General features: G+C 42.3%; 2 protein-coding genes across 2 annotated transcripts; one reads left to right on the plus strand and one right to left on the minus strand.

Annotated features, from left to right (window-relative positions):
- Nucleotides 1-2,117: 2,117 nt before the first annotated feature.
- Nucleotides 2,118-3,677, minus strand: LOC311054762 (tubulin-specific chaperone E-like; the record flags this gene model as incomplete). Its single annotated transcript, XM_084070767.1, has 1 exon — nucleotides 2,118-3,677. The coding sequence occupies one exon, from the start codon at nucleotides 3,675-3,677 to the stop codon at nucleotides 2,118-2,120; it is 1,560 nt and encodes a 519-aa protein (XP_083926893.1).
- Nucleotides 3,678-6,672: 2,995 nt separating this feature from the next.
- Nucleotides 6,673-19,600, plus strand: LOC311055206 (uncharacterized protein). The gene is made up of 5 exons (XM_084071323.1): nucleotides 6,673-6,794; nucleotides 6,883-7,191; nucleotides 16,885-17,022; nucleotides 17,840-17,969; nucleotides 18,118-19,600. The coding sequence occupies exons 1-5, from the start codon at nucleotides 6,683-6,685 to the stop codon at nucleotides 18,581-18,583; spliced, it is 1,155 nt and encodes a 384-aa protein (XP_083927449.1). The 5' UTR covers nucleotides 6,673-6,682; the 3' UTR covers nucleotides 18,584-19,600.
- Nucleotides 19,601-20,342: the final 742 nt, after the last annotated feature.

Raw genomic sequence — 20,342 nt, forward strand, 5'->3', positions numbered from 1 at the left:
AGAGAATAACCGGTATAAAATATAAATTTAATCACAAGTGCACTAACAGTATATTAACAGTATTACTCTTTTTGACAATTTGAGTGTTGGAGAGTGGAGTTGAGGTATTGTCCTAATGGCCATTAACACTAGTGGGACTTTAAGAGTCCCTCTGTCTGTGGTGTGCAGTCACATACTCCTTTAGTATACAGTATGTTGACCACACAGCACAGTTTGCTCTACATGACTGAACCCATTAAGACCTGTAGCCGATTCTACAAAATGTAGGCTATTTTAAATCCTAACAGTTGTTTTGAAAAAAACCTATGTTGCTATATCAGTGGTTCTCAAACGTTTTCATGTCAAGGACCCCCAAAATTATATGTATTTGGCCGCGGACCCCCATCTCAAAACATTTTGTTCCAGGGACCCCAGAAGCAAAGATTTTAGTTACAAATGTTCGCTTTAAAAATATATATATTCAAAGATTTGCACACATTTTCAAGATTCTTTAAAAATAGCAGATCTACAAGCTTGTAGGTGAAATGGCACACTCTGCTGGAGTTTGGCATGCTTTGGCAGGTTTATAACCTGTCAATTTGAAGGCGTGAACAAGGAAGTGAGTTTCCTTGTGGCCTTGTAGCCACAGGGAAGTGATGGCACTTTCCTGTGGTCGTCAAGTGAGGAACCTCACTTGACTTCCTTGGTTTGGATTTTTTAAGGGCTGCAATTGGCAGACTAAAGTGCACTAAGCACTTTAAACTAAATCTGTTGATGTGTCTAAGTAGTGTCCTGCTGCATGTGTGGACTGCGTAACTGGTCATTTTGGATCTGTGATGACCTGTGTGAGAAGATGTGGACGAAAAATGTAGTACACACCCCCCCTCAGCCCACCCCCAACCTAACCAACCATCCGGTAGGTAGTTTTATGATAAACGGATGCATAAAGCCTAATTTACACTTGGTCGTGCATCATACACAACGTGTGTCTTTTGTAGAGCTGCTATTTTCGGTGTGTGACACGATTTGCATTGTGCAACCAAATATAAACCAGGCATATTATGGTCAGGCTTGTTGGAGTTGCTGACCCCGAAGACCGGGTCAGCGTACATTTTCATCAAGGAAGAAATCGGGTGGTGAATGTTGCAAGATTGAGATGTTGTCGTGTTAGGTTACCCCAATAAAACCGGGACAGCATCTGTCATTTTCGAACCATTATTTTATACTTTGGCTTTTCAAAAATAGCAGATATACAAGCTAATAACGCGTCACTTCGTGCCACGCTTTGAGCTTGTAGATCTGCTATTCTTGAGAAATCATGAAAATGTGTGCAAATCTTTGAATATATATATTTTTAAAGCAAACATGTTTAACTCAAATCTTTGCTTCTGGGGGTCCCTGGAACAAAATATTTTGAGATGGGGGGTCGGCGGCCAACTACATATAATAAGTTTGAGCACCACTGATATAGCAACATTGTAGTTTTTCAGAAAACTGTTAGGATTTAGAAGACAATTAAACAATTGTGGGGCCAACTAGCACAGCATGTACTTACAGTAGGTCTGGGTGGAACCAGGCTGATTGAGTAGAAGGCTCAAGCTTAACAAGGGAGATAGTGGAGGTTGGTCATAACAGGGAGAAGGTAAAACATCCGCACACTGGTTTAGAGCTCCCAAAACATATTTTATTAATGCCGCAACGTTTCGACCTTATAAGTGTTAATCAGGCAAAAAAACTTTTTTGCAGATGCTTTACCTTCTCCTTGATTCTTGTCTTGATGTCCAGCACCTGGTCCAAATACAGGTACAAGATGTGCACACAATTTCCTCTGTGAACTGGTCATAACAGGGAGACATTTATTTGTCTTGGGGGTGTTTCTGTTTCTGTCCACACGCTCTGAAGAGGCTGTCCAGGTGGAGCTCTTTACCACTATAAACATGTTCCATGTCCTTTACACCGACCCATGCAGGTGTAAGCAGAAGATTGTTTGCTGTGACATTACGGTTAATGTTGCAGAAGCTGTTGTTGATTGTTCAGTGAAGATGTGTATGGGGGTTTAGCCGTGTGCTAAAAAGCCAAGAAACAGATCTGTGTTCAAGATTGGATGTTGGATGATGTATGCATGATCTGCTGTGTCTTCATGCCCAGCGGACCAGCACCGTGTCTCCATCTTCAATGGAGTAGAAGTTGAGACACTTCTGGTCATTGTCAATCTCAATCTCTATGCCCTCGATCTTTGCGTTGGTGTAGGAGAGTTGTAGCTGTGTTCCAGGGACCTTCAGCAGTCTGTACAATAGTCCCTTCACTTTCTGGACCAACATGGAGTCCGGGAGTTTCTTGACGATGGGTTTTCGGTCGGCTTTGCCTGGACAAACAAACGTGATATTCATTAGCTGGTCTTTCAGAGCATACGGCTGCTCCTGCTTGAGTTCACTGTCCTCTGGAGCGCCATACTTGTCTATTAGGCTCTGATATGTTGGGTGCTCCGATGTGAACTGGGTGCTTGGTCGGCTCTGCTCCGGGCCTCTGTGACCCCCTGCCTGAAGCCAAGCCTCCCCAAATATCTTAATGTAGATGAGCTCTGCCGACCTCCGGTCCGCAGGCGTGATCTGGCACTTGTTGAGGGTGGACAGCCGGCTGAGTTTGGATATCAACATCATGTCTGCAGTCTGTAGGTTCTTCGCTTGGCTCTGGACGGGGTTGTATCGAAACGACAGCTCCGCCAGACTCTGCAGCTTGTCCAGTTCGTTCACCGCACACCACTCGGATATTTTGTTGTGATTCAGAAGCAGGGTGTTTAGCACGGGGAACATGGCCGTTTTACAACCAGGAGGGACATCGTTGAACCGAAGGACAGACAGACCGGTCTTGGACAGGTTCAGGTTGTTCAGTCTGGGCAGTTGCGACAGACTAAGCACGCTGTCCTCAGCCAGCTGGTTGCGGGACAGATCCAACAGCCTCAGAGACTCCAGGACGCCCACTGGCCTCTGCAGCTGTGTGATGGCATTATTGCTGACGTAAAGCTCTTCCAGTTGAGGCCACAGCGGGGCACACTGTAGGATCTGCGGCCAGGTGAGGGCGCAGTTCTGCAGGGAGAGGATCTTTAGACTGGAGAATGCGTGCTGTCGAGCCAGGGGGTCGGAGGGCAGGCGCAGTCTGTTGTAGCACAGCAGAAGTTGTTGTAGTCGCTCCATGTGCTGGGTGATGTCTGCTACATCATCCCAGCAGCTCAGCAGAGTTCCTCCCAGGTCTAGACACCGAACATGAGGCGTGATTGTGCCGATGTCGTCCCCAGAGCCGGACGCACACACCTCCTTCATCCTCAACGACACCACCTGAAGACTGTTTAACCTTTTGACAAACATACTTATGGTCTCGTCCTTATCGACCGCGGAGACCTCCTGGACCACGCCCGCGTACAGATCCCTGATGGCGGTCACGTAGTCCACCCCGAAGCTGGCCTTCTTGGGCCGGATGAAGGATCCTCCGTTAGGATGCCCGCATTCAAAGTACTGCACTCCCTCGTGGGTTCCGTTATGTTTGCCTCGTACGGGGTTGTCCCACTCCAGGCCAAGCCAAAGCCCTTCCGTCGGAGGGACAGTTCCCACGAACCGAACTGTGCCGCGCTCTCCGCTACAAGACACCCGCCTGCCCAGTGCGTCAGAGGGAACCTCTCCTGTGTCTACAACAGACATCATGTTTGTCTGGTCTTATTGAAACTTTGCTCCCCTAACGTTGATGACCTTATATAGGCTGTCCAAACACTGGGCTGACGTCACACGCAACACAAGCCATTGCCTAACAACACTGATCTGCACACAAGTCTCATAGATGGCACTGGATCCAGGCAGGGCTCATTTATCTGTATGGCACATTTCACCAACAAGGCAATTCACAAAGTGCTTTACATAAAACAACATGCATTAAGATGTCAAGACACAGAGGATCGACACATTATAAAAGGGCTTTTGAAAAATAACACCAGTAAAAATTAAAAGAAGTAGAAAGAAAATAAAATAAATGAAAAGAATGAGCTAGTATGCAGCTGTCTCTAGTATGCAGCTGTCTGCCAGCATCCCAGCATTTTTGCTTCATTCCAAACCTGTGGAAAGATTGGTTGCTTCATGCACGTAATTATGTGACAAATTGGGCTTGCATTGTAATCTGGCTCAATAACGAGGAAGTCTCATAATAATACCTGGTTTCCTGCACGGTCTCTATAGATGAGAACTCGCCACATTAATTATAGAACTCGCCACTTCTTTCTAGTTTTTCTTCTTCACTGTTGACAGACAGAGAAGACCCTATCAATTTATCTCTGCACCATGGGACTCGTAATATGGAGAACAATCCTGCATTTGTACATGAGTGAGTGCCAGGTTTTATTATTCTATCAATTGATGTTTCCGGCGTAATAATAGAAAATAAAAGTATGACTATAGGTGTGTTTTTCTCACTTACAGATCCTTGACGTTTCTATTTCAATGAAGTGAGGGCTCCTTCGTAACATTCTAGTTCAATTTATGATAGTATAGTAAATGGTATTGAGTTGAGGGATTGATTCATTGATTGATTGAATACTTTATTAGTCAGAAATGTAAACAGCACGTGTTGCAGTAAGACATTAAGGCTAAAAGGATAACACAAGGGGCATCATTGTATGTATGAATATGTACTGCATGGTAAATGCATATTTATAATAAAAAGCCCAGCTTTTCTGTAGTGTTGCCTGCTGTATGATAGATCCCATAAATGTACAATGCTTTGCTAAAGGCAGTCTTTCTGGGCACTGAGCAGCAGTGGTGTAAAGTAGCCAAGTACATTTACTCACTGTACTTAGGTATTTTTTTTTACTTTACTGACGTATTTCCAATTTTCGGGCGGGGGGCAAAAGTAATATAATATGTAATATAATATATTACTTTTGATTCCAACTAGTTAGTAATATAATAACTTTTTTAAGGAGTAATAATTATGTTATAAGTAACATATTACTCTCCTGAGTAATATTGCCCAACACTGATTAATATCAAATCAAACTTTATTTATGGAGCACATTTAAAACTATCGAGATTGACCAAAGTGCTGTACACAGTAAAATCAAAGCATTAAAAAAAATCAAACACTCAATAAAACATTATGCATGTGAAACCACATGGTATCAAAACACACAATTAAAATAATATGTATAAAGAGGTCAAGTGTAATCAAAGGCCAACAACATAAGTAAGTATATATAGTAATAAGTATAGCCCTTCAGCTTGGCCTATTAGACTGTATCCGTATAGGGAGGGAGGGATTGATTGATTGATTGATTGATTGATTGATTGAATACTTTATTAGTAGGATTGTTAACTGTACATGTAGTACAGACTAAGGTTATGCTGAAAGGATAACACAAAAGCCCCAGGGGGCTTGTTTCCATTGTGGTCCGACCGTCCATGACTGGACGGCAGTTTCACTGTGCAGCCCTTCTGTAGTTTAACAGTGTATTACAAATGGGTTATTATGGCTGTATTGATAACTTATCAATTAATAATAATTGATAAACCACTCATACTGCTTGTCCAAAGGACGTGCACATGGTATCGCTTCTCTCGTGTTTTCGTAGACGGTAGACGACATATGATAGTGCTTGACCCCTGTCACCTTTCAGTCATGTAGTGTGGAAACCACAACTTGAGCTAAAGTTGTAATGTGAACTTCACAATGACTTGATGACTTGCGTGGAAGGAAGTCCTGCAGTGTGTATGTGTCTGCACGTAACTGTCAAAAGCTTAATTCAGAGCATTGAAAGTATTATTTTAATCCCACCAATGGTGTACTTACCAGGGCCCCAGGCTCTAGCCTGGGTGAATGAACTACTTCTATCAAGTTGTGCGCAGCTACTGTACGTCTGTCGATGATGTATGCCCTTGAAGGGCCCCCTGGCCTGGGATGGCTGTGGTGCTGTAGGTTGGCTTCCGAACAATCAATCAGTCAGTCAGTCAGTCAGTCAGTCAGTCTAGTAAATGTTTTAGTTTATAAATGTTTTAGAAATTGCTGAGTCATTTCATGTACAGCTCAGCGCAAGTGTGAACACTCAACCTGTTGCCTGACCATCTTCTACACACATGCACAAAGGCAGCTGTGCACATAATCACATCTCTTGTCAGGGTTTTAGTAAGATGGACTTAAACAAGTTAATTTAACTTTATTAACTTTGTGAAAGTAATTTCCCAGCTGAATCTTTGTATGTAGTATGTATCTTTGCATTTAGTATGTAGTATGTCAACATGTAATGTCACTCACTGGCAATATGTGTTATGTTGACACCAAAAGAAAAAACAACAACATGAAAGTAACTCAGCGTGCTCTGTTTTTCCACCTACAGTGTCTATTTTCCTGTACATACCTTCACATGCAGGTAAGCATCTTCTCTGAAAAAAGAAAATAAGGTATATTTTGAAAAAAGGTAATGTTATGACATTGTAAATGTGAATTCATTTCTTTTTGACTGATAGAAGCTGCTCAGCTCAGATTAGTTGGGTCTTCTCGCTGCTCTGGCAGGGTGGAGGTCTATCACAACAACCTCTGGGGAACAGTCTGTGGTGACTACTGGGACCTGAAAGATGCTGAGGTGGTTTGCAGAGAGCTGAGCTGTGGGACGGCACAGAGTGCTCCTGGAAGTGCCCATTTTGGCCGAGTCAATGGTCCAATCTGGATGGATCACGTTGACTGTTCAGGAAGTGAAATGTCTCTAACTCAGTGCCCACACAGTGGATTCGGTGTACATGATTGTGGTCATGGTGAGGATGTTGGTGTCGTCTGCTCAGGTAAGAGAAGTGGATGTCATGGAACTCATCACAGATACATGTTTGTATAAACATCACAAAGTTGTAACACTATTTATTTCATGCTCAGGTTTAGTGAGGCTGGTGAATGGTAGTGGACAGTGCTCTGGCAGGGTGGAGGTCTATCATAACAACAGCTGGGGAACAGTCTGTGATGACGACTGGGACCTGAAAGATGCTGAGGTGGTTTGCAGAGAGCTGAGCTGTGGGACGGCACAGAGTGCTCCTGGAGGAGCATATTTTGGCCAAGGGACTGGTTCAACCTGGCTTGAAAACATGGGTTGTTCAGGAAGTGAAACATCTCTAACTGAGTGCTCCCACAGAGGATTTGGTGAACACAACTGTGGACACGATGAGGATGCTGGTGTCGTCTGTTCAGGTAAAAGTTCTGATTTATCTCGGCCAGGCCGAGGTGAGATTCTTCCACCCCTCTGTGTGTGTGTGTGTGTGTGTGTGTGTGTGTGTGTGTGTGTTTGTGTGTGTGTGTGGGGGGGGGGGGGTCGCCAACTGCTGGAGTGTTAAATGCCAAACTTTTCATGCACGCAGCCAGTAGGCCCATGTCAGACAGTCTTCAAAAAAGAAATCTCTATTAATATTCCTCTCTCCCTCCAGAACATCCACCCCTTCCTCCCTCCCTCCCTCCAGAACTTCCATTCCCTCCTCCCTCCCTCCCTCGAACATCTCGTCTGCTAGTGATTGGAACTGTAGCAGCTCTGCTCCTCCTCGTACTGCTGCTGTTAATTGGTCGCTGGCTGATGTTCCGAAAGCCTGCAGCCAGGACTAACCAAACAGTCTGTGAGTAATACTAATTCTATTCGCGAGAATGCTACGCACACCAAAGTCCTTATAGTGGTGCCGGCAGAATAATATGATAGTCTTCAAGAGACAAGAAGGTGGCCGCACACACTGGTAGCCAAATTCCAGAGTGAAAAGACACAAACCTTTTGTCAGTTACCTGCCAAAACGTTGGTTTCTTTTTACTCTGCGTCCAAAAATAAAGTATTGGAACTTTGGCTACCAGTGTGTGCGACCACTTTCTTTCTAATACTAATTCTAAACGTAGCCTCTTCATCTTGATGCATCAATTTAAACGGATCGGTCAAGTCTCTGGTCGAATAGAAACTAGCAGCCGTCTTGGGTCTCCAAGAAAGGAGATGCAAACAGCTGATGAAGATGTTGGCAAATGGGTAGTTGTTGGACGATGCAATTATTTTACGTGTGCGGATTTTGCCACATCTGGTGTATTATGCCTACTAGACCATACCCGGTGAAGTGCGCAGGCGAAAGTAGTGCGCAATTCTCTGGGAGACTGGTAGCCAATACAATTTCAGAACAGATGTACAGATTGGCATGAAACTTGGAGGGAATGATTATTATTGCCCTGAACAGATGGCCAGATGGACTTTGGGTCAAAAAAAGCTAAAGGTCAAGGTCATAATCAAGAGTCATACAACAAGAGATGAACCCTTTTTGCAGCAGCCATTTTGAGACATAAACACGAAGGCAATAATGTGAATTGCAGGTGTGATTAATTTAGGTTTGTGTGCCAGCATGAAGTTTTAAAGGATTAAAGGATTTCCATGCTGGCACATAAACCCCAGCATCCTTATTGTGGGGAATACTTTAGCAGAAAATAGCAGATCAAAAAGCTTGTCGATCGGCTATTTTCAGCAAAAGTTTTCCCCACAATGACATAAAACAGAAAAGACACTAGCAGAGCACTGAAGGAACATTTGTGGTTTAAGTGGTTAATAAACCTCCCTGTAGTGTGAACACTAGTCCTGGTTTGACTATTATGACCTGATCTGCCAGAACTAACACTATGCTCAGTATATCCTTTTATCCTTTCTGCACTGCATTTGTTTGAAAAAAGTTATCATGAGCTACTTTTAGTAATTTTAGTTTTACTTAAGTAAAGCTTCCTTATAGTACTCTTTCCAGCCCCATGGTCAGTAGTTGCTGAATTCAAAATAACAGTTAAGGATTTCTTGTATAATATTTTCACACACACACACACACACACACACACACACACACACACACACACACACACACACACACACACACACACACACACACACACAGATGCATGCACGCACATGCACACACTGATGTTATTGATGTCCACACGTAGAGACAGGATACAAGTACGTTTGTGTCCTCACTGTTCATGGAAGAGGCAACGTCGGCCGCCGTAGACTACATCAGAGTAGTGCCTTCCTGTATGCAAGCCAGATGATGCCATATACTGTAGCCACAGACGTTGCTATAATGCATCTAAAATCTGCACCTACTACATTAAAGCTGGTAGTTACAACAGGTGTGGTTGTTAAATGTTACAAAAAACAACACTGGCCTCTCACCGCCATTCTCACGCACGCACGCACGCACGCACGCACGCACGCACGCACGCACGCACGTAGGAATTGAATAATGAGATCAAGTTGATTTGATTTAACATATGACACCAACACTGATATACCTTTATGAATGTACAGTATGTATTTCTTCTAAGATGTGATGATGAACACCTACAATACAGAGGGGAGAGATGATGATGAAAAGGATGAAGAAGACTACGTCAATGCAGTGGTCTCCACCTGTCACCAAGGCACAAATGATGACAGTGATGACTACGAGAAAATGTCAGTACATTGAGGGTTTGAAATGAACCTTCTTTTTTTCCTATTCCAAGTAGATTTTTAATGCAGGCTAAATGTGTTCCCATCTCCTGTGCTGGTCATTAACTTATAGATATCACGCTGAACTAATGTCTTCTCATGTCGATCTCAGAGACTGCATGGCAGAGGAGAATGATGAGACAGACATGTACCCCGACTACCCCGCACCCAAGAAACCCTGCACCAAAGAACATCCCAACCCTGGAAGGGGAGCAGTGGAGGGCCAGAGTGTCGATAAAGAAGGACACTACGTGGCCATGCATCCCTGCAATGAACATGAGCAGGACAACATCTATGTTAACCCAGACATGTCCCCCGAGAGCGGCACCAAAGAACATCTCAGCACTGGAGGGAGAGCAGCAAGTCTACTAAGTGTTGTTGTTGAAGAAGATACAACTACATAGCCTTTGAACCCTGCCGTGAAGATATGCTAACTGATGCCTTGTAGGCTAAGGCAGGGTTTCTCAAAGTGGGTGCCGTGGAACCCTAGGGTGCCGTGACTCCAGTCCAGGGGTGCCGCAGAATACTTTGATAATATTTGGAAAATCACTTCAGTTAAACCACTTAGAGCCTCTATGCTTAGTAAAACAGACCTGAGCTTAGTAAAACAGACACTGTACTTGATGAGTTATTTTTCCATCTACCCCAACTCCCGCCACCAAAAATAGCAGATCTACAAGCTCACAACGCGTCACAACGTGACACGTTGTGAGCTTGTAGATCGTCTATTTTTGGTTAACGTTACACCCAGACTAGGGATGCTGGGGTTTAAGTGGTTAAACGTCAAGTATAAAGTTATTTTCAGTCTGTTCTAATGGAAACGGATATTCCTCTGTGACATACTGTATCGGAGTATCTGGGAGCAGTATGGGTTAGCGCCCCATGCTGTGTCTTCCGTGAGGAAGAAGCCCAACAAACCCGCGGTGAGGCCTTTAGGAGGGCCATTCCATTCCAGCGTACCGCAAGCGGAGCTAATACCATTAGACGGCCCAATCTAGTGGTATCGGCCCAAGGAACCATCACGCCAGAAGGGAATGTTTGGATCGGGGCGGTGCATCTGATCTGGCGCAGCGCTCAGGTCCTGGACCTGGTGAGACGAAGGAGGAGCCCGGCCAGGAGACAACCCACAGTGCCTAGTCCCTCCACGTGCCAGAGCCTCCCCGAGTCCCGGCAGAGTACTTCCGGAGAAGCGGACTGAGTGGCCCTGTCTTTCCCTATAGGACTGACCGTGGGTGCTACTGGGACGTAAGTCGGGGCTTGATCAACCCTGGCTGGGTCACCTGGGCGAGGGTGTATGTTGTATGTTGCGAGACCCGAAACACCCTAGGACCCCAGGCTACAACACTGATGATGCGTCCCAGTTGCATCCATGTGATGTATTTCTTTATTATTATCGGAGGGGGAAAGATTTGCATATTTACGTAGCGTAATATGACTAAGATTCCAAATAAGATTAAAAAAATGAACAGTGTAATTTCAGGGGTGCTGTGGATGAAAACGTTATTTGCAGGGGTGCCCTGAGTCAAACAAGTTTGAGAACCACTGGGCTAAGGCCATGTTCAACGTGTAATTACAATTCAGTTTTATTAAATTGAAATCTGTTTTACTTCGGGCAGGAAGAGGAGAGAAATGCGAAACAAGGCGGTTTTGGATTGGAATCCAGGTCCTCAAATACCAGTGGGCTCAGCCCCAGTTGAATGTAATGTATTCTATTTAATTTATCGAATAGAAGACAACATACACAGCATGTTTGTTAGTTTGACGTTGACTAAACCCTTATGATAAAGAGAAGTTCTTCGAATAACTAAATGATATCCAAACTCATTTGGATGTCAGGAGATGTATCTCCTCAGATAGAACTTTAGTTCAGGTTTGTAGATTTTGAAACATTCCGGTTTAAAAGAAAATGTTGAACTCTCCGTACAATGAGCAAATGAAAATAGGCTAGATAATCTCTTTGATACTGTAAATAAGCTGCTTTTTGTTATTAGTTTGCATGCATTTAACCCATTTAGGGCGGGAACCCCTATTTGTAACTATACCTTTCAAGACGGGAACCCCTTTTGGGGTTTTTGTTGCTATGTACAGTAGCAACATCATTTGGTAAAATTGTTGGTAAAGTTTCCATCGTGGTCATGACGGCAGTTTCGCTGTGCAGCCCTTCTGTAGTTTAACAGTGTGTTACAAATGGGTTATGGCTGTATTGATAACTTTTCAATTAATAATAATTGATAAACCACTCATACTGCTTGTCCAAAGGACGTGAGCATGTGTTCTGTTTCATGCATGTAATTTTGGTAATTTTTGAATAAATATTTGAAGTTTTTCAGAAAACTTAGGTCAGGATTTAGAAGGCGTTTTTAGAATCGGTCTCAGGTCTGAATGGGTTAAGGAAACATTTATAATCTAGTCTAAACAATCATAATGTTTAGAATAGATAGATATAGATATTCCAAAGGAATTGGTTTTGGTTGTAATTTAGCATTTTGTTTATTTACTTTTGCACACTTTAACATGGAAGTCAATTCTGGCCTGTACATTATACTATGGATTCTTTATGACATATGAGGCCAGATTTGACTGTGCACGAGACCCCCATAATTCCTCAATATATTATTTTTTTAATTTTGGTTTTAAGGTACATCTACAGTGCTTGATTTGTTGAAAGAAATGACAGCAAATGCATTATAATTATGTCAAAATGTTATTTGACTGCGACTGAATCCTGGTCCAGGACATGTACTGCATTTCACTGCTCTCTTAAAAGATAGCACAGGGGTCACCCTTGTGACCTTTGTGATTTTTTAGTTTCTTACATACTATTTTGTTCTTTTCATTTCTGCACAAACAAAAGTAATGGTTGGGATGTTAAATTGTTTAGTGTTATTTTGAATAAAGATACTGCAGACTGTACAGAGAACATGAGACGATCAGGACGCATGCTTACTCATTCAGTGGCACTGGACGTCTAAAACGTCCGTTGATATAAGCCCTGTGTGCCACAGGGCTTAAAACGTAAAAAAAACGTAAAAGAAAAAGAAAAAAAAAAGAATCTATTTTTTTTTGGGGGGGGGGGGGATTTGCTGCTCCATTTACTCTTTGTTTAACTTCTTACTGAAAAGGCTGTATCTCGGCTCCTAGCACTTTTTTTCACAATGAATTTTGGCTGTGGCACTCAGAGCCAAAGTTCCATAAATAAGCTGGGCACTGAATGAGTTAAGATGGCTGAACCACCTCACCTGGCTCCTTTCTATATATTTATTGAGCACAGAATAGATTTGTTTGCTCACATAAAATGTACATACAATTTCTCTTGAAAATATAATTCATGTGCTTGCTTCAAATCTCCCACTGCTCACTCAGGAATAAGGCACTTACAGTAGGTATATAACGCCATAATTCAGTCCTGCTAGCAAGCTTATGGAATGACTTTTAGGGCCACTAAATGGTGTTTGATATCTTTGAACAGTAGGATAACTTTTGCTTCATTCCAAACCTTGATTGGCTGTTTCATGCATGCAATTATGTGACAAATTGGGCTTGCATTGTGATCTGGCTCAATAACGAGGAAGTCTCACCGTGATCATGGTTTCCTGCACAGTTTCTATAGATGACGACTCACCACATTAATTGTCGAACTCACACTTCTTCCTAGTTTAGTCTTCACCTTCACCGGAGACTGACAGAGAAGACCCTATGAATTTATCTCTGCGCCATGGGACTCGTAATATGGAGAAAAATCCTGTATTTGTTCATGAGTGAGTGCCAGGTTTTATTATTCTATCAATTGATGTTTCCGGCGTATTAATAGAAAATAAAGGTATGACTATGGGTGTGTTTTTCTATTTCAATGAAGTGAGGGCTCCTTCGTAACATTCTAGGTCAATTTATGATAGTATAGTAACTGGTATTGAGTTGAGGGATTGCGTGATTGATTGATTGAATACTTTATTAGTCAGAAATGTAAACGGCACGTGTTGCAGTAAGACATTAAGGCTACAAGGATAACACAAGGGGCATCATTGTATGTATGAATATTTACTGCATGGTAAATGCATAATAAAAAGCCCAGCTTTTCTGCAGTGTTGTCTGCTGTAAGATATATCCCAGAAATGCACAATGCTTTGCTAAAGGCAGTCGTTGTGGGCACTGAGGGTGAGCATCCTCGTGGTGACTGTGCCCGAGGTGCGCCCAGATAGAGGCGGTGGACGGAGACATCCACAGTAGCTCCTCGGCGCTCCAAATGATGCTCGCATCCTGGGATGTCAGCCAGCCAGGTTCTTATCGGTCACAGTTACACCCAGGGCCGGACTGGGACCAAAATTCAGCCCTGGCATTTTGGTCCGGACCGGCCCACCGCCCCCCCCCATTTTGTCAACGGGGGGGGGGGGGGGGGGGGGCGTTTCACTGTTTCAGCCCAGCCCTGCACATGAACTCTGCGGCCGCACTGAGGCGCCTGCTGGAAAGCATCCCAGCCCAAACATTAACGTAACTAATAATTGGGCCGCGCGACTCGGATATGACCGTAATAACCCTAAAACATTTTTTAAAATATATTTTTCAAAAAAAAAAAAAAAAAAAAAAAAAAAATTTTTTTTTTTTTTTTTTTTTTTTGGCCCAGTGGCCCACTGGCCCAGCGGCCCACCGGGCATTTGCCCGGTACGCCAAATGGCCAGTCCGCCGCTGGTTACACCTATACGGAGGGTCCCTTTTGCTCTTACCAGGGTCTACTTCCCGGTCACAGTTTACGTTTTAAAGTTGAATCATTGGTGGTGACAAAACCTGAGACAGGGAGTTGTGGTTGTCACCGAGGCAGGGGCGGACTGGCCATTTGCAAAAACGCAAAAATCTAAAATGACACGGATGCTTTCCCGGTTTTAATGGGTTTTTAAGAATAGCCCTTCAGCTTGGCCTATTAGACCGGTCCTGTGCTCCGTAGAAGAGGGATTGATTGATTGATTGATTGATTGATTGATTGATTGATTGATTGATTACTTTTATTAGCAGGATTGTTAACAGTACAGTCAAAGGTTGTGCTAAAAGGATAACACAAAAAGCCCCAGGGGGCTTGTTTCCATCGTGGTCATGACGGCAGTTTCGCTGTGCAGCCCTTCTGTAGTTTAACAGTGTGTTACAAATGGGTTATGGCTGTATTGATAACTTTTCAATTAATAATAATTGATAAACCACTCATACTGCTTGTCCAAAGGACGTGAGCATGTGTTCTGTTTCATGCATGTAAATAAATACACTGCTCAACTTCTGAATGTTGATAAACACTTTAATAAACAATTCTGCTTCTTGATGACCATTTAAGACAGTTATAGTACTGGTTTGAATCTGTACAATAATGTGCAGTATACTTTTTTATTTACTTTCACTTACCTGCACGCACACGCGCGCGCGCACACACACACACACACACACACACACACACACACACACACACACACACACACACACACACACACACACACACACACACACACACACACACTCAGAGAGAGAGTGTATGTATCTATGTGTAGAGAGAGTAATTATTGAATTAAATAATAATAATGAACAGTAATTGTGTCCCATCTTGCACATGGTATCGCGTCATTTCCCATCTCTCGTGTTTTCGTGACAAGAGGACGGTAGTGCGTGACCCAGCTGTCACCAGCCAGTCATGTAGTGTAGAAACCACAACTTGAGCTAAAGTTGTAGTGTGAACTTCACAATAACTTGACGACATGCGTGGAAGGAAGTCCTGCAGTGTGTGTGTGCCTGCACGTAACTGTCAAAAGCTTAGTTCAGAGCATTGAAAGTATTATCATTTTTTTTGTTATCAATTGTTTTTATCTATCAATTATGCCAGTGCACATAAATGCATCATGAATAAAAAAGAAACAAAAACAAGATACAAATACATACACAAACATTGAAAGTGTTATTTTAATTCCACCAATGGTGTACTTACCAGGGCCCCAGGCTCTAGCCTGGGTGAATGAACTACTTCTATCAAGTTATGCGCAGCTACTGTACGTCTGTCGATGATGTATGCCCTTGAAGGGCCCCCTGGCCTGGGATGGCTGTGGTGCAGTAGGTTGGCTTCCAATCAATCAATCAATCAGTCAGTCAGTCAGTCAGTCTAGTAAATATATAATATAAATGTTTTAGAAATTGCTGAGTCATTTCATGTACAACACAGGATGAAGGTGCGCAAGTTTGAACACACACCCTGTTGCCTGTCTTCTACACACATGCACAGAGGCAGCTGTGCACATAATCACACATAGCTCATGCACTTCCTCAGTAGTTGGCAAGATATAGGGGGCTTTGCTGGCTTTGTCCTGCAAACCACATCTACAAAGAGTAAAGGCGTGAAAAAGAGAAAAAGTTTGAAAAGAGCACAAGTTTTATCTCTAGCATTCATGTAACTTATACTGAATTGTTACTAAGAAGATTTTCACTTTGAAAAAGGTTAAAAGTTCTCGTCAGGGTCTTAATAAGATGGACTCAAACAAGTTAAATTAGCTTTATTGTCCGTTTGCAATTATTGTGAAAGTAATTTCCCAGCTGAATCTTTGTATGTAGTATGTATCTTTGTATGTAGTATGTAGTATGTTAACACGTTTCAAAGTGTAATGTCACTCACTGGCGATATGCGATATGTTGACACCAATAGAAAAAAACAACATGAAAATAACTCAGCATGCTCTGTTCTTCCACCTACAGTGTCTATTTTCCTGTACATACCTTCACATGCAGGTAAGAAACTTCTCTGAAAAAAAGAAAAATATATACATTTTGAAAAAAGGTAATGTTGTGACATTGTAAATGTGAATTGATTTATTTTTGACTGATAGATACTTCTCAGATCAGATTAGTTGGATCTTATTCTCGGTGCTCTGGGAGAGTGGAGGTCTATCGTAACAACAGCTGGGGAACAGTCTGTGACGGCAACTGGGACCTGAAAGATGCTGAGGTGGTTTGCAGAAATCTGAGCTGTGGGACGGCACAGAGTGCTCCTAGAAGTGCCTATTTTGGCCAAGGGAATGGTCCAATCTGGATGGATGATGTGAATTGTTCAGGAAGTGAAATGTCTCTAACTGAGTGCCAAGACAGTCGGTTTGGTGTAAACTGTGTTCATCATGGTGAGGATGCTGGTGTCATCTGTACAGGTAAAAGTGATGTTGTGTCATGAATGTAAAATAAATGTACAGTATATAAAATCAGGTGTCGGGGTGGGCTGTCTGTCTGTCGGTCTGGGATTCCTCGCCAACTGCTGGAGTGTTCAGTGCCACACTTTTCATGCACGCAAACAGTAGGCCAAGGTCAAAGTCTTCAAAAACGTAATCTTCCAAACGTATTTCTCTATTAATCTTCCTCCCTTCCTCCTCTCCCTCCAGAACGTCCATCATCTCGTCCACTAGTGATTGGAACTGTAGCAGCTCTGCTCCTCCTCTTACTGCTGCTGTTAATTGGTCGCTGGCTGATGTTGAGGAGGAAATTCAGAAAGCCTGCAGCCAAGACTAACCCCACCGTCTGTGAGTAATACTAATTCTAAAGATAGCCTCTTCTTCTTGATGCATCAAGGTATTCCTATCGGTCAAGTCTCTGGTCCAAGACAGGAGAAGCAAACAGCTGATGAAGATGTTGGCAAATGGGTAGTTGTTGGATGATAACATTATTTTACTTCTGCGGATTTTGCCCTATCTGGCGTATTACAGTATGTCTATTATAATGTCAGTGTAAGAACTGAGTTTGTGATCTCATTAGCTGTGCACCAGGAAATTCAAGTGACAATTAATAAATCGAACAGCTGCTCCTAAATATGCATGAAGTTAGCTGTAAAGGATTTCCATGCTGGCACATACAAATAAATCTGCTGTGAGATGGGTCTATTCTGTGTGTGTGCTGGTAGACACTAAGTGGAGCAATTCATTGACATATTTAACACATTTTATAGTGTAAACACTTTATTTCATGATCACATTTCAGCTATTTCAGTCAGGGCCATTTTTGTTAAATGAAAATATGATTTGCTATCTTAAAGCAGTATTGTTATAATTGTCAGTATGAGCAACTGATAAATTGAGATATGTGTGAAGGAGAAGCTGGGTGGTGGTGGGTTTAATGCGAGCAGATAGACATGCAGAGCAGTGAGACATTTTTAACCACCTAAACCCCAGCATCCTTATTGTACGTGGGGAAGACTTTCGCAGAAAATAGCAGATCAACAAGCTTGTGTATTAGGGTGTATACTGTATTAGGGTGGATCATCTACGTGTACTAAGTACCAGACTAGGTTTGAATGAGGGCAAGTTGATTTGATTTAACATATGACACCAACCTTCTTCTAAGGTGTGATGAACGCCTACATTACAAAGGGGAGAGATGATGATGAAAAGGATGAAGAAAACCACGTCAATGCAGAGGTCTCCACCTGTCACCAAGGCACCGATGATGACAGTGATGATGACTATGAGAAACCGTCAGTACATTGAGGGTTTGAACTGAACCTTCTTTTTTTCCTATTTCAAGTTGATTTTTAATGCAGGCTAAATGTGTTCCCATCTCCTGTGCTGGTCATTAACTTATAGATATCACGCTGAACTAATGTCTTCTCATGTCGATCTCAGAGACTGCATGGCAGAGGAGAATGATGCTATCTATGCTAACCCAGACATGTACCCCGAGAGGAGCGCCAAAGAAAATCCCAACCCTGGAAGGAGAGCAGTGGAGGGCCAGAGTGTCGATGAAGAAGGACATTACGTGGCCATGCATCCCTGCAATGAACATGAGCAGGACAGCATCTATGCTAACTCAGACATGTCCCCCGAGAGCGGCACCAAAGAACATCCCAACCCTGGAAGGAGAGCAGTGGAGGGCCAGAGTGAAGATGAAGAAGGACACCATGTGGCCCTGCATCCCTGCAATGGACATGAGCAGGACAGCATCTATGTTAACCCAGACATGTCCCCCGAGAGCAGCACCAAAGAACATCTCAGCCCTGGAGGGAGTGTCGTTGTTGTTGATAAAGAAGACGACTACATAGCCTTTGAACCCTGCGATGAAGATAAGGAGGACAACATCTATGCTAACTGATGACTAGTAGGCTAAGACCATGTTCAACATGTAATTACGATTCAGTTTTATTACATGTAAATCCGTTTTACTTAGAGAGAGGAGAGAGATGCGAAACAAGACAGTTTGCGATTGGAATCCAGGTCCTCAAATACGTACCAACGGGCTCAGCCACTTGTAATGTAATGTAATGTATTCTATTTACACATACACAGCATGTTTGTTAGTTTGACGTTGACTTAACCCTTATGATAAAGAGATGTTCTTTGAATAACTAAATGATATACAAACTCATTTGGATGTCAGGAGATGTATCTCTTCAGATAGAACTTTTGTTCAGGTTTGTAGATTTTGAAACATTCCGGTTTAAAAGTAAATGTTGAACTGTCCTTACAATGAGGGAATGAAAATAGACTAGATAGTCTCTTTGATACTGTAAATAAGCTGCTTTTTGTTATGAGTTTACATGCATCTAAGGAAACCTTTATAATCTATTCTAAACAATCATAACGTGAAAATCTAGTGAAAACTCACAAATATTCCAAAGGAATTGGTTTTGGTTGTAATTTAGCTTTTTGTTTATTTTTTGCCATTGCTTTGGCACACTTAACATGGAGGTCAATCCTGGCCTGTACATTTTACTATGGATTCTTTATGATATTTGAGGCCTGGTTTGTTTTTGATGACTGTCAAATGCAGACAACTCACCATCTCAATATGATATTTGACTGTGCACGAGACCCCCATAATTCCTCAATATATTAATGTATTAATTTAGTTTTTAAGGTACATCTACATTGCTTGATTTGTTGAAAGAAATGACAGCAAATGCATTATATGTCAAAAGGTTTTGTGACTGCGACTGAACCCTGGTCCAGGAAATGTGCTGCATGTCCCTGCTCTCTTAAAAGACAGCAGGCCCCTTGTGACCTTTGTGATCTTTAAAGTCTCTTATATACTATTTTGTTCTTTTCATTTCTGCACAAACTAAAGTAATGGTTGGGATGTTAAAGTGTTTTGTGTTATTTTGAATGAAGATACTGCAGACTGTACAGACAACGTGTTTCTATATTCACTTTGTTGATCATCCATCCATTCATCCATCCATCTATCCATTCATCGTCCTGCTAGCAAGCTTATGGAATGACTTTTAGGGCCACTAAATGGTGTTTTGCATGCATGCAATTATTTTGTGACAAATTGGTCTTGGGCTTATGATCTGGCTCAATAAAGAGGAAGTCCCACAATAATCATTATTTCCTGCACGGTTTCTATAGAACTCACCATATTAATTCTAGAACTAACCACTCCTAGTTTTGTCTTCTCCTTCACTGGAGACTGACAGAGAAGACCCTATCAATTTATCTCTGCACCATGGGACTCTTAATATGGAGAAAAGTCCTGTATTTGTACACGAGTGAGTGCCAGGTTTTTATTATTCTATCAATTGATGTTTCCCGATGTATTTACTTTTCTCACTTACAGATCCTTGAAGTTTCTATTTGAATGAAGTGAGGGCTCCTTCATAACATTGTAGGTCAATTCATGATAGTATAGTAACTATATACTATATTATAGTTACTATTATAACTATAATATAGTATAAAGTATTGAGTTGAGGGCATCATTGTATGTATGAATATTTACTGCATTGTAAATGCATATCGTCTCTGTCGGGTGGAAACCGCATATGTCCAAAACTGTTACTTTTCAGGATTCAGATTAAAACATAGCAAAAGTAGCAGATCGACAAACTCAAAACGCTTCGCGTGGATCTGTT

The sequence above is a fragment of the Gymnoscopelus microlampas genome (assembly GCF_963454915.1).
Source record: "Gymnoscopelus microlampas genome assembly, chromosome: 11".
Lineage (NCBI taxonomy): Eukaryota > Metazoa > Chordata > Actinopteri > Myctophiformes > Myctophidae > Gymnoscopelus > Gymnoscopelus microlampas.